At 38.1% G+C, this 11,894-nt stretch overlaps 1 protein-coding gene and 1 long non-coding RNA gene across 8 annotated transcripts in view; both read right to left on the bottom strand.

Annotated features, from left to right (window-relative positions):
- Positions 1 to 8,318, bottom strand: part of LOC112572325 (ankyrin repeat domain-containing protein 26-like) — a 30,354-nt gene extending 22,036 nt beyond the window's left edge. For 6 of the 7 annotated variants that reach the window (XM_025251945.1, XM_025251948.1, XM_025251949.1 and 3 more), the window contains exons 1-11: positions 8,215 to 8,318; positions 6,834 to 7,132; positions 6,456 to 6,548; positions 6,132 to 6,232; positions 4,668 to 4,949; positions 4,034 to 4,209; positions 3,747 to 3,879; positions 3,008 to 3,088; positions 2,549 to 2,647; positions 1,867 to 1,951; positions 1,535 to 1,669 (exon numbers count right to left, since the gene is read on the bottom strand). In XM_025251945.1, coding sequence (XP_025107730.1) covers positions 1,535 to 1,669; positions 1,867 to 1,951; positions 2,549 to 2,647; positions 3,008 to 3,088; positions 3,747 to 3,879; positions 4,034 to 4,209; positions 4,668 to 4,949; positions 6,132 to 6,232; positions 6,456 to 6,464 — 1,101 coding nt within the window. In that variant the 5' untranslated portion in view covers positions 6,465 to 6,548; positions 6,834 to 7,132; positions 8,215 to 8,318. The remainder of the gene's footprint in view (positions 1 to 1,534; positions 1,670 to 1,866; positions 1,952 to 2,548; positions 2,648 to 3,007; positions 3,089 to 3,746; positions 3,880 to 4,033; positions 4,210 to 4,667; positions 4,950 to 6,131; positions 6,233 to 6,455; positions 6,549 to 6,833; positions 7,133 to 8,214) is intronic. The other variant, XM_025251946.1, reaches the window with a different exon arrangement.
- A 377-nt stretch (positions 8,319 to 8,695) lies between these two features.
- LOC112572332 lies at positions 8,696 to 11,665 on the bottom strand. The gene is made up of 4 exons (XR_003100972.1): positions 11,583 to 11,665; positions 9,990 to 10,059; positions 9,357 to 9,641; positions 8,696 to 8,869 (listed from the first exon to the last, which is right to left on the bottom strand). It is a non-coding gene; the product is annotated as an uncharacterized LOC112572332 (long non-coding RNA).
- Positions 11,666 to 11,894: the final 229 nt, after the last annotated feature.

Below are 11,894 nucleotides of genomic sequence, written 5' to 3'. Positions count from 1 at the left end.
AAATCAGGAGCCACTCACATCAGAATCAGAGTGTTGTCAGGAAGGGTAAGTACTATACATCATGCAGATATCTCATTCAGCGCAGCATGTGCCACTAAAACTAAACGAGTAAACTAATGAGAAGAGAGAAGACTGCTTAAAGAGTCGCAGGAAAGATCAAAGTGATGAGAGAATTCACCAAAACAAGACAGAACTCCCAATCAACCTAAACAGCATCCTGAACGAATCAGCTTCAGCAGCTGCCGAACATTGTCAACATGGACAGTGGATCTATTGATGATACCAAAAGCGATATCACAAGGCCAGCGGATGCTTTCTAACATCCTACACCCCATCTAATACTTCCAGCATTATCCCACCAGTTTAAGCCCAACATCTTCAACACAAATATGCAGCAGTACCTACTGATGGTTCATGAAAACTGAGGGAGAAGGACAAACACCCATCAACAACAGCTCCAGAACTTTACCAATCAATCCTACACCAGCGTTCTCAACCTTTACTTTTGTGACGCCCCCTGACGGACCTTAGCCCTAGCAGCTAGGTCTCGGTGAGGAGGAAGGATGCTACAAGGGGGGGGAGCCTTAGTACGGTGGAGCGAACATGCGCTCGGGTGAAATCAACAACGGAGAACAAAGTTCGATCTGCAGAGTATAACTGCTTAATGAAATTTTACTAAAGCAAATCCTTCTGCCGGGTGCTAATAAATTATTTATTTATTGGACACTCACTTTGATTAATGAGAAGGTTGAGCCTGCTTGCTGTTGCATAGAGAAGTGAACCTGTGCGATGTTCGTACCCACTGCTATTCGCAGTCAGCCTCTGCGTCCACCGATTTCTGTATGAGACTTTAGATGACTGTTAATGCTGAAAATCCTTGCTCACACATTACGAAGTTGAAAAATGGCAGAAAAAACTTTCATTGCTGGAGAGGGAGAGGGAGTCAGCAATCTAAGCTAATTTCACTAATACCGGTATAAGAAACTTTTAAAAAGGACCACCTTCGCGACCCCCTTGTGCACGTCGCGACCCCCCAGGGGGTCGCGCCCCACAGGTTGAGAACCGCTGGCCTACACCATATTCTGGGAATAAGATGGCCTGAAAAGATCTCCAACAGCAGCCTGTGGAAAAAAACCCTAACAGAATGCCACTAGCCAAGACATCACAAAGCCCAAATGGGGCTGGATAGGACACACCCTGTGCAAACCAGCTGACACCATTGCCAGCCAGGCACTTGGCTGGAACCCTCAGGGGAAGAGGAGAGTTGGGAGACCAAAGCAGACTTAGAAAAGTAAAGTAGAGAGCGAGGCAAAGGATACTGGAACCACATGGGCCCAACTAAAGTGGGCTGCCCAAAACTGGCGAGGTGTTGTTGCAGCCCTATGGTCCTCAAGGAATAACAAGGAATAAACTAAACTAGCTAAACTATACACTTCCCTAGATGCCTCATCAGAAATTTTGCTCTCCCTTATTCACATTATTACAGCGCAATTTTTTTTACTATGACAGTGTGGCTGTGTACAGAAGCTCTCACCCTGCTGGCTGATAGTGTTTCCTGGTTGTGCTGCTGAACAAGCCTCATCTGCTCATCATTTATCTGCTCCTGCAGCTTACGGGCATTATGTTCATGCTCCAGGTGTCTTTCTAGTTCTTCTCTCTCCTCTTCCAGCTAAAACACATACACACTCATATTTGCTTATGTGCAGATCATGGTGTTTGCTAACATAATGATGGTTGATTCAAAGTGCAGACAAAGAATGAGTTTTCAAAGATTTAAACACCCTACTGCAGGAAGCAAATCTCTGTGGCTAAAAGATAAATAACCGCTTGAATCCAATCCAGCTGTGCCACAATAGCTTAATCTACCTCTTTGATGGTATTTTGTGCAGCTCTCATCTCCAGCTGAATGTTCCGCATTGTTAGCTCTGCCTGTTGCCTGGCCTCTACCTCACTAAAAACGAAAAAAAAATATTGAAAAACTTTTATCAAGTATCTTTTTATTACAGATTTCAGCATGTGTATACACCTGTGTATGAACACTCATGCAAAGAATGCACAATGAGACTGAGAAAGATTTTTTTATATCTAGAAATAATCCCATGAAATTACAGCGCACACTTTTTGAGGGCAGTGCCCATCTCTCCCTACCTCTCCCCAATGAAAATAGTTGTTGTTATTCACTTGTCTCTTGTAATGGGTTCAGGCCTACTTAATAGAAAAAGAGTTTTGAATTCTTTTTCCAAACCTCTAAGAAATCAAGTACAAGAGCTTGGTCAACTAGAAAAGCATGCTGCACGAGGTCACAAAGGTCTAGAACCAATAAGTGTGTGCATCTCTAGCTTCAGATGTCATTACTCCAACCACTAGGCCTTCTGCTTCTCAGAGAGAAAGAGAGAAAACATGGGTAAAATGCATGAAATAAAAGATGATTAAAATAAATATATCAACAGGTTTTCAAGCAATATTTTGGTTCTAACAAAAGGAACCTAAAAAAGATAAGGGAAAAGATGCAGATCAAAGAAAACTTGGAAGTAAAGATCAACAAAACCTTGTGAACTGCTGCTCTTTGCGTGCAAGCTGCTCTTTAGTCTTCCCAAGCAGCAGATCTGCATTCTTCCTCTTCTCTGTTTCCTCTGACAGGCTGTATCTGCAATGAAATTCAAGACTTAACTATGTTTAGAACAAGCTGATGCTAAATCAGGACCTTGCACTGATCAGTGTCAAATCCTGGTACATGCAGAATAGCAGTACTTTTACACGCAACCCTTGACAGATATTATTACTTCCAATTAACTACACTAAAAGACTAATTTATCATCAGAAAAGTTTTCATTGTTATTTCTATTAACCCCATGGCTTTACTTTCTCTCTAGCGCCTGCTAGACACTAAAATCTTGGTCATAAGTAACGAAATAACTAGGGTGAGAGAGCCATGTCTAAACTGAAATACTGTCTGGATTTCAAAAAAAAAAAGGTAACAGCTACATCGTTATCTATAAGCACTCACTCCAGAGACCGTAGTTTTGCCTCAAGTTCCAGGTTGTTTTCTGCTAGACTATGTTTAGACTCAGAAAGACTCTCGATTTTCCTGATACACACAAAACAAAAAAGAATACAACATACATCCATCATAACACATCAAGATGGGTGAAAAAAAAAATGTTTGAAACCGAAAGAATTCATTGTCTAAAGCTTTATCCTCTTACCTGCTATCTTCCCTCAGAAGTTGGGCTGTGGGACATACTTTAGCCATGAAACCCATCAACCATATAAAGGTAAACCAACAGCTATCCAAAGTTAGTTCATCAACCATGAAAGGTTAACCCATCAACCATGAAAGGTTAAGCCATCAACCACGAAATTAAGCTAACAGGTTTATTTGCAGATTAGATTCAAGAGAACACCCAGATACTATTAGTTTGTTACAAGAATGTGTAATGAATTTTTTTTTTTCAGAAAGAAACCTGTTTATTTGTACTATGTTTTTGAACCTGAATTTAGTACTTCTGACATAACAGATGGCAATGTGACAGCTTGAACAAAAGCTATAAGTTAAGGTGTTAAATCAATCAGCAAGAAGGCATTTGTGATGTCACAGAAATAAAGTCTTTAAAGTTAAAGCTGCATCGAAAAAAGTGCTTGTACCTTGCAAACAGCATAATGTTTTGCTCAGATTTTTGAAATTACTATCTTTTAAGTAATCTGATTCATTAGCTGTATTTGCTTGCTCTAGACTCCAGACTCACTTGAAAAGGTCCTGTTTTTCCTTTCCCAACAGACGGAGTTTACTCTCCAAGTTTCCACGCTGGTTCTTCTCCTGCTCTATTTGGCGTCTCATTTCTCGCATGTGATCCTGCACATGGACCACTGATGCTGGATCTGTGAAAATTAAAGAGGAAACATTGTCCTTAGCCATTGGAAGTTCTATTTGCCATAACACTATTTCTGTTTAGTATGAGGTTCTCTTCATTCTGTTAATTTTCCTGGATAGATTCCTTAATCAAAATGTTAGATGCAAAAGTTATTCCTTCACCTGTAAGATCCAAATTAAGAAGAATGTCTTGAGAAAAAGGCCCTGCACTTGCTGGCAGATCATTTTCAAACTCTGTTGATGTGAATGACAGAACATCATCATCAGCGATGTTGAAGTCAAGATGGGAGCTGCGTGCATTTCCCAAAAGATTCGGATAATACTTGGTAACGTCAACCCTGCAAATATCGTAGTTAAAATTTAGAACATAATTTCAACCTCCTTAAAGTGTTAACAATAATTTCTCACACATAATACAATAAACACACTATACAAATATACAACATACATATGCAAAATTGGTATAACCCTGCAATGCAATACAATACAAATGTTAACTCACTATTGAGACGTCAATACATTGGTGCTGAAAAATGTCATTTATCTCAGAAAGAGTCAACAAAAGGATGTTGATGAGTCACTGTTCATGTAGATCACAAAAGAGCAACAAGGAAGCGAAAGTGAAGCAACCTGGTTCCGATATTTCAAAGACAACTTGTTTTTCTTATTTTTCTTCTCATAATCTATGAAAGGGCAACATCCAGTGCTATGACTGAATTAAGATGGACCTATAAATCTGTAAAGTTTTGTAAACCTGTATGGTGAGATAAACAGCATACAAAATAAGCAGACTTGCCTCTCACTGTCTGATGTCACTGAGTCATCTGACTCCAGACCATCATTATGATGCCCCATGTGGGTGCTTCCAACATGCAGTCGCTGTCTGATCTGCTGTGTCACAGACCCCATTGCTTGAGAGCCCACAGAAGCATGAAAGCCTTGAGATAAGTGAGATCTTCCAGCTGCCACATGGGAAGAGGACACTGGACTGGTTTTGATGGATGAAGGTGCGCTTGATATGATTTGGGCTTTATGGGTCTCTGTCTTAACCTGTTCTTTGCTATTCTTTACCTCTTGCCTGTAAACACAATAAGAAAAATACAAAAAATGCATTGCAACATTAGTCACTGACTAGAAACAAAATACCATCCTGATACGATGCCTTTCTCCATGTAAAGACATTTGCAGCGGTCTAAGTGTAATTATCTGGGTTTGTCATTCATAGATATTGGCAGTTTACCTATAGGTAAAACTGTCTTAACTTTGGATGAGAGCTAGCAGGTTAAACTTACCCAACAAACTCCCAATGCATAAGCCACTAAGTAGGTGAAGTTACCTAACTAACTGACTTACAGGAAATTCAAAAAAAGGATTTGAGTGTGACTGCACTATCTGGTTAAGGGTCAAACAGAAAACCTACAGCAAAGATGAGAAATATTAACAACATTCAAAAAAAGTGAGCAAGAAGTTATTACAAGTATTATATGATAACACTATTAATTTATTTTCATTCAGAAACAAAATGACCAATGGAAAAAAAATGTGATGGGTACTGTAAGACAATTTTAATATTCAGTTTTGTTTTTTTAAGATGTCTGCTACTTAGATTATGAATTTGATAAAAATGGTATGTACCAAACAGTACAGTATGATATATTTGCTGAGTTTGTTAGGTCTTAAAAATTTCTACACTTGTTTCTTTTTAACTAAATTATAATCTCCACCAATATTTTACCCTACACAAGAAAAAAGCTATTAAAAGCAGCCCCCTTTGTTAAATTAATGGTTGTTAAAGCAATTTTGATAGGTATATCATAAGGCCATAGAAAATGGCTCAACATCAAAACTGACTGATATTTCTACACAGCATACAAAAAATAACTAACTCTATCACTAGTTTGTAATATTTATCATTATTTCCTTTAGGTTAAAGCAAGAAAAAGTTAATCTCTTCAAGAAGCAGGAGAAAGTAAAAGTTCAATCAGAGGATACCAAGAGCAACCATTTAGCTGAGAAAAGTGAAGTCGTGCTGACCTGGATGTATCTGCTGCATGCCTACTTTCAACGAGTATCCGTGTTCGAAAAGTATGAAAGCCTGTCTGTTTGATTGTGTGTGTGTCTATTGCCAGTACATGATTGTCTAAACAAAGGTGCGGCACATCCAAATCTAGCAACATGTACTCGTCTAAAGGCAATGTGGCCTGGCTTCTAGCTCTCATATAACAGTGGTTGCTCTTGGTATCCTCTTTGGCTCAATCACCTGAACAAAAAATCATCTGTAGACTGGTCAACAGATAAAGTAGTGTTGGAGATATCTCTGGAGTTGTTTCCACACAAATCCATTATAGGCCTTTTGGTGGACTGAAAAACAAGTCATTTAAGATGTCAATCATAAGAAAATCATGCCAGAAACATATCACATTTTAACATGGTGTCATGATACACATGTATGTAAGTAGATGCACACATACACACAATTACATAAACACATGATATGCACATCCAAGCTACACATCTACTTAAATGAAAGTAAAAACAATCCTGAAAAACAAACAGAAATTTGAAAACATATTTGAAACTTGACCTTTGACATTTGTGGTTGAATAGGTAATTCAAATTTTTCATGAACCACTGAGTCCTCTTCACTGCTAGGTAGGTCATGTAGTACATCCTCACCCTAATATGTTTCCAAAAATCAAACAAAAGAAAAGGATGACAGTGAACATATTACCAGACTTATAACTATAATGACACAATTACTCAACATAACAATAAGTGCTGTCAGCATCCTTGTTGAAAGATTAATGGAATAATGGGAATGTGAGTGATAGGAAATTATGAAGAATTACGACCAGTAAAACAAAATAAACAAATGTTCTTCTCAGTGTATGCACAATCTTGATAGATGTGAACAGAGATTGGCCTAGCTAACATTGGGATAAATTAAAGCTTGTGAACTGACCAGCAGTGCCTTCTTCACCTCCGCATTCTGTTTGTCCTCTCTGTCTGCCTCTTCCTGTTTCCACTGCAGCAGGCGACGTGCATTGTCTTTTTCCAACTCTTGGAGCTGAAGCAGCAGCTGAGCATTCTCTAGCAGCTCCTCTCCTCCTCCCTCTCCCGCTGCCTGGGAGCAGGACTTTCTTGTTGGAGCTTCTCTCCTCCTGCCTCCTCTGTAGCATTCACATGCAGAATTGTCTCACCTTGTTTCCAATGGCCCTCATTATCTCTTTCCTCCATTTCATTTTCTTCTTCATCTTTTCCCTGTGTGTACAGATGCACATGTTTCTTGTAATAAAAAAATGGGTTAAAAAATGCATTAAATACTAAGCAAAGCCTTTTACACTGAAGGATATATGTACAGACTTTCTCTGGGCAGTCATGCCAAAATCATAAAGTGGTCTTCAGGCTTAGAGTTATTCTACAATTTTAAACAGTGTCCTTTCCCAGCTCAATACTTGTTTTTTCTTTTTCAAAATACGGATATTTGAGGAATGAAAAATACCACTTTTCACGTTAAAATTCCTTTCTTCAAGATGACATGACTAAGTGGAGTTATCCCAACTAGCTACCTCAATTCCAGCTTCCTGTTCCTGATGGTCAGCAATGACCAATGAACGGGGAAAACAAACTCAACCAACTCACCCCCATTCCTGCCACCTCTAGATTATCAGACTATGAATGACCTACAACAAGTTAAAGCTAAATGATGAAAAAACAGAAGCTTTAATTTTTTTTTTTCAAAGAGTGTTTACCCTTCACTGCCTGTCTCTGTTCGGGTAGGAGATGCTGATGTTCCTTTTGTTACTTCAACACTTAACTTAGGTTACATAATGTCTGCTGACATGTCTCGTGATAAGCGTGTTTCTCACATCTGTCATTCTGCATACTATGAGCTCCCAAAGATCAGCTACATTCACCATACTTTATCCATCTCAACCACCAAAATTCTCATCTCTCATTTGTTCTGTCTAAACTAGATTACTGTAACTCTCTTCTTGCTGGCTGTCCAGAGTTCCTCATTGATAAGCTTCAAAAAAGTCCAGAGCTCAGCTGCTCATCTCATTTTCCGGACTCACAAATCTGAATGTGTTACACCACTTTTTCACTTTCTTCACTGGCTATCAGTTAAAGCTAGAATAGACTAACAGCTCTCAACTCTATGCTATGGACTCTCTAAAGGCCACCACTGCATTATTTAAAAATCTTTTTTTTTAAATTGCAATCAACAAAACAATTACTGATTAAGGAATAACCAACAGCCCATGCATAAAAGAACATGAGAATACGTATACAGGTGTGAACATTGACTAAGACATCACCAGTGAAAAAGTCAGCCTACAAACCTGTGCTTGGCTAAACCCTATCAGGTCTATGAGGTCATCATCTTCAATATGGTGTTTCCAATTCTGACCCTTAAATCTCCTTCTGATGATGGCTTTTGTTCCTGAGATAAAGAAGACAGGGATAAAAGTTCAGTCCAAACACTGAGCAACATAGTGCAATTAAAAAAAAAGTAAAACTTTATCTCACATTTTCCAAAATTGTGAAAATAAATTCTGTATTAAAGCAGAATGACAACTGGGAAACAATACTGAAAATCAATTTTGAAGAATATTAAAACCTGTTAACCATCTGTTATCTGAACAAAATCAGTTACTTGTTTAAGTCATTTACATATAATCTTTTGAAGCTGCTTTCAGATATACTCTGATAGCAAAAGCAAAGGCAAAGACATTTGAAAGATTCTTGACATGAATCATTTTTTGACAACTTGTACAATGGTACCTTATGGATACTATCAGATGATAAAGAAGCTCACCTTCATTTGCATGTGCTCCAACTCCCACTCACTGACTGGCTCAGTCTCATCCATTTCATCATCTGTATCTGACATCACTTCATGTTCAGTGCTTGCAACTGTTGCTTTTGCTGCTGCAGTGATGGTAGTGCAACATCCATAGGTAGTGGAAGAGCAGCATCAGACGGTGGCATATCCTCCTGCAAAATTTCAAACCAACAGAAAAAAAAATCAACAATAAATTACAATTGCCTATTTAGTTTGATCTGTATGTAATTAGATTATATAAACAGTGCTTTTTTAAACATATTTCTCTCCAAAGCACAGAACATTTATACGATTTCTCTTTGTGATTACTGATGTTCTAAAAGTTAATACAAGGTAAATGCACAAATAAACACAAAATATCTGTCAGATAATGTTCCGATTGCTGTCTCTTTCTTATAAGTACTTTTCATGCAGCATATTATTATATATTATTTCAATCCTCATCCCATAAGAAATAAAGTAAAGGTAAGCAGTCTACACAGAACTTATTCTGCTTTCAAATGAAGCAGTTCCTTCCTTAATACTTGAGTAAAAAATTTCAAAATCCCCTAAGACAGCTGTTGGTCAGTAGTAGATACTTGAGTCTTTCTAATATTGTATTCTGATTGCATTAAAATAAAAGCAAAACACTAATCTCACTTCAGAATCCCAGGATGACTGATCATCATCATCATCATCATCATCATCATCATCCCTGTCATCATCATGCAATGTTTCTCTGGCTGAAATATGTTTTGTTACACTTGAGGCTGCATTGCATGTGATGGCAGTGACATCATGTGCTGTTTCAGTGCCCAGTGGCTCATTTGAGATTGACACTTGTGTCTTCACAATGCTAGGCATTGGGAGGTTGCCATGGACAACTGCTGCGATTGCTGCTTCTGCTTCATCATCTTCACTCAAAATAGTATCATCAGCTGCTCTCTTAAAAAAAAACAACCAAACAAGCAGATAGTACAGATACTTATTTAACCTAAAATTAAACCTTTAAAACAATAGCAAACTTATCACTGTAAAGAAAGTAGCAAATAATTTGCATTTAAGGAGGAAAAAAGTTTCCAAAAGTTAGGAAGCAAAAAGCAGGCTAGGCAGGATGGAAACAAGGTCAGCCTGGCAGAGATGAAGATGATGATCGAGGCTTTGCACAGACCACCCAAACCACAAGACACCTACCATTATCTGTCCAGATCAGACTAGGTGATAATTTTCCTAATTAAACTATGTTTCAGTACATCAGACAAACGAAAATTCAATGCATGCAAAATACTAAACCTGTTGTGCAAGAAAAGCCAGGACCTTCTCTGGGAGTTATGGTCTCTACTGTGGTGTCCCAATCACTATCCTGTAATGATACATGCACTATTACTACAAATGTATTAAGAGAATATGTCAAGCACAAATAAAGCTAGACTAAATCTGATAGTTACTTTCTTGTTTGCCATTTGCTAAAAACTCTGTGTGCTCTGTGTGGTGTGTGTGTGTGCACATGCATGCATGTGTTTTACCTTTAGATGTTTTGCAATCAGTGCTTTAAGATTTGTCCACTTTTTATTAAATTTATAGCAACAGATTATTTAACAGGAAGTATACACACACACACACACACACGCACGAGGTGTGTGTGAAAAGTAATGGGACTGGCGTCTCAAATATTTCAATTCTAGACAACAAACTACATGGTTTCCCTTTCAAAGTAATCCCCCATTGAATCTAATGCACTTTTCCATTTTGACTTACTCCGCCTATTCTGGTGCTGGTAACTCCAAACTCACTCCCATCTATATGCCTGCACAACTTCTTTGCTCATCTTCTGACATCAAGCTCCTTCGGGTCCCATTAACTAAGACAAAGATGTCTGGACAAATGTCTTTCTCCTACCAAGCCCCATCAACTTGAAACATATTACCCGTCAACCTTCATCACTCTGCTTCTCTTCCCACCTTTAAATCTACACTTAAGACACATCTTTTCAGAACAGTCACTTCACTGTGACCCTGTCCTGACCATGAATGTGCATAAAGAATGTCTGTATTAACTTTGAATATGTGTGTTGTAGTGAGTATGTCTGTTACATGTGAATACGGGTGCATGATTGTTGGTGACTGCATATCATTTCTGTAAAAAATTCTGAGAAAATCATTGGAAAAGCACTATATAAATCTTAATTATTAGTATTACATCTTTCTCTGCTTTACTGGAAGGATTCTTCTGGAATGCCCCCTCACTTCCTATGTTATGTCTTGATGGCCTTCATGCCTTTAAAACAGGTCCCCTCAAGCTTGGGAAAAACAAGATCAGAGATGCCCCCTCAACTCCTTTTTTAAGACCCTTTTGGTGGTTTCCATGCCTTCAAGACAGGTCATTTTAATGCTCCCCTTGAGCTTGGGGAAAAGAAAAAAGTGTGTTGCTTGGAATTGAAATAAATTTTTTGTGACACCAGTTACTTTTCAAACACACCTCATATACATACATGCAAGATTTTGTTGTTGTAAAAGCAAAGCAATAAGTCTACTGCACAATAATTACAATGGCTGTCAGAGTTCTCTAAACCACAAGATAAAAACCTAAACATACAACTGTTATTTAAAAAAAAAGAATCTCTCACACACTAACCAACCTTAACAATACATATTTCTGAAGTCAACAAAATGCTTCTGAAGAATGCAGTGCATTTGCAAAGTGTCTCACAGAGACCTGAAGATGGATAACACATTTACTGTGACAAAAGAGGCTTCATCAAAAATTGTTTAAAATTAAAAATGTACAAATAAAAGAAGAAACAGACAGGAACACGAAAAGGTGAATAATAAAGCACATGACTAGATGTGAAAGTCTAAGAACATTCTCACACAACAATTTACATACTTGCTTTGTGACTTGTCTGTAAGCAAGCCCAGCATTCAGTCTTGGGGTCACCGCTTCAAATGCAGAATCCCAGTCACTGTCCTGTAATCATTGGCAGTTTTGACCAAAATTCAGGCAAAATAGGGCTTCCCTCTCAGCCTAGCTTACAAGAATTATCAAGTGTGTCATACACTAATAATTCACTTGAACCACTTGTGTCCCTTACACTGAAAGTTGCAAGTACAGCAACACTTAACAAAAATGACAAAAAAAGACTAATTTTAAATGCAGAACACTTTTCTCAAAGACTTGCTTTCTCTTTAAGCAACAAAA

Source organism: Pomacea canaliculata, linkage group LG9, assembly GCF_003073045.1.
Source record: "Pomacea canaliculata isolate SZHN2017 linkage group LG9, ASM307304v1, whole genome shotgun sequence".
NCBI classification, from domain to species: Eukaryota; Metazoa; Mollusca; class Gastropoda; order Architaenioglossa; family Ampullariidae; genus Pomacea; species Pomacea canaliculata.
Note: the sequence above shows the minus strand (reverse complement) of the source record. Positions and strands in the feature narration are given on the sequence as shown.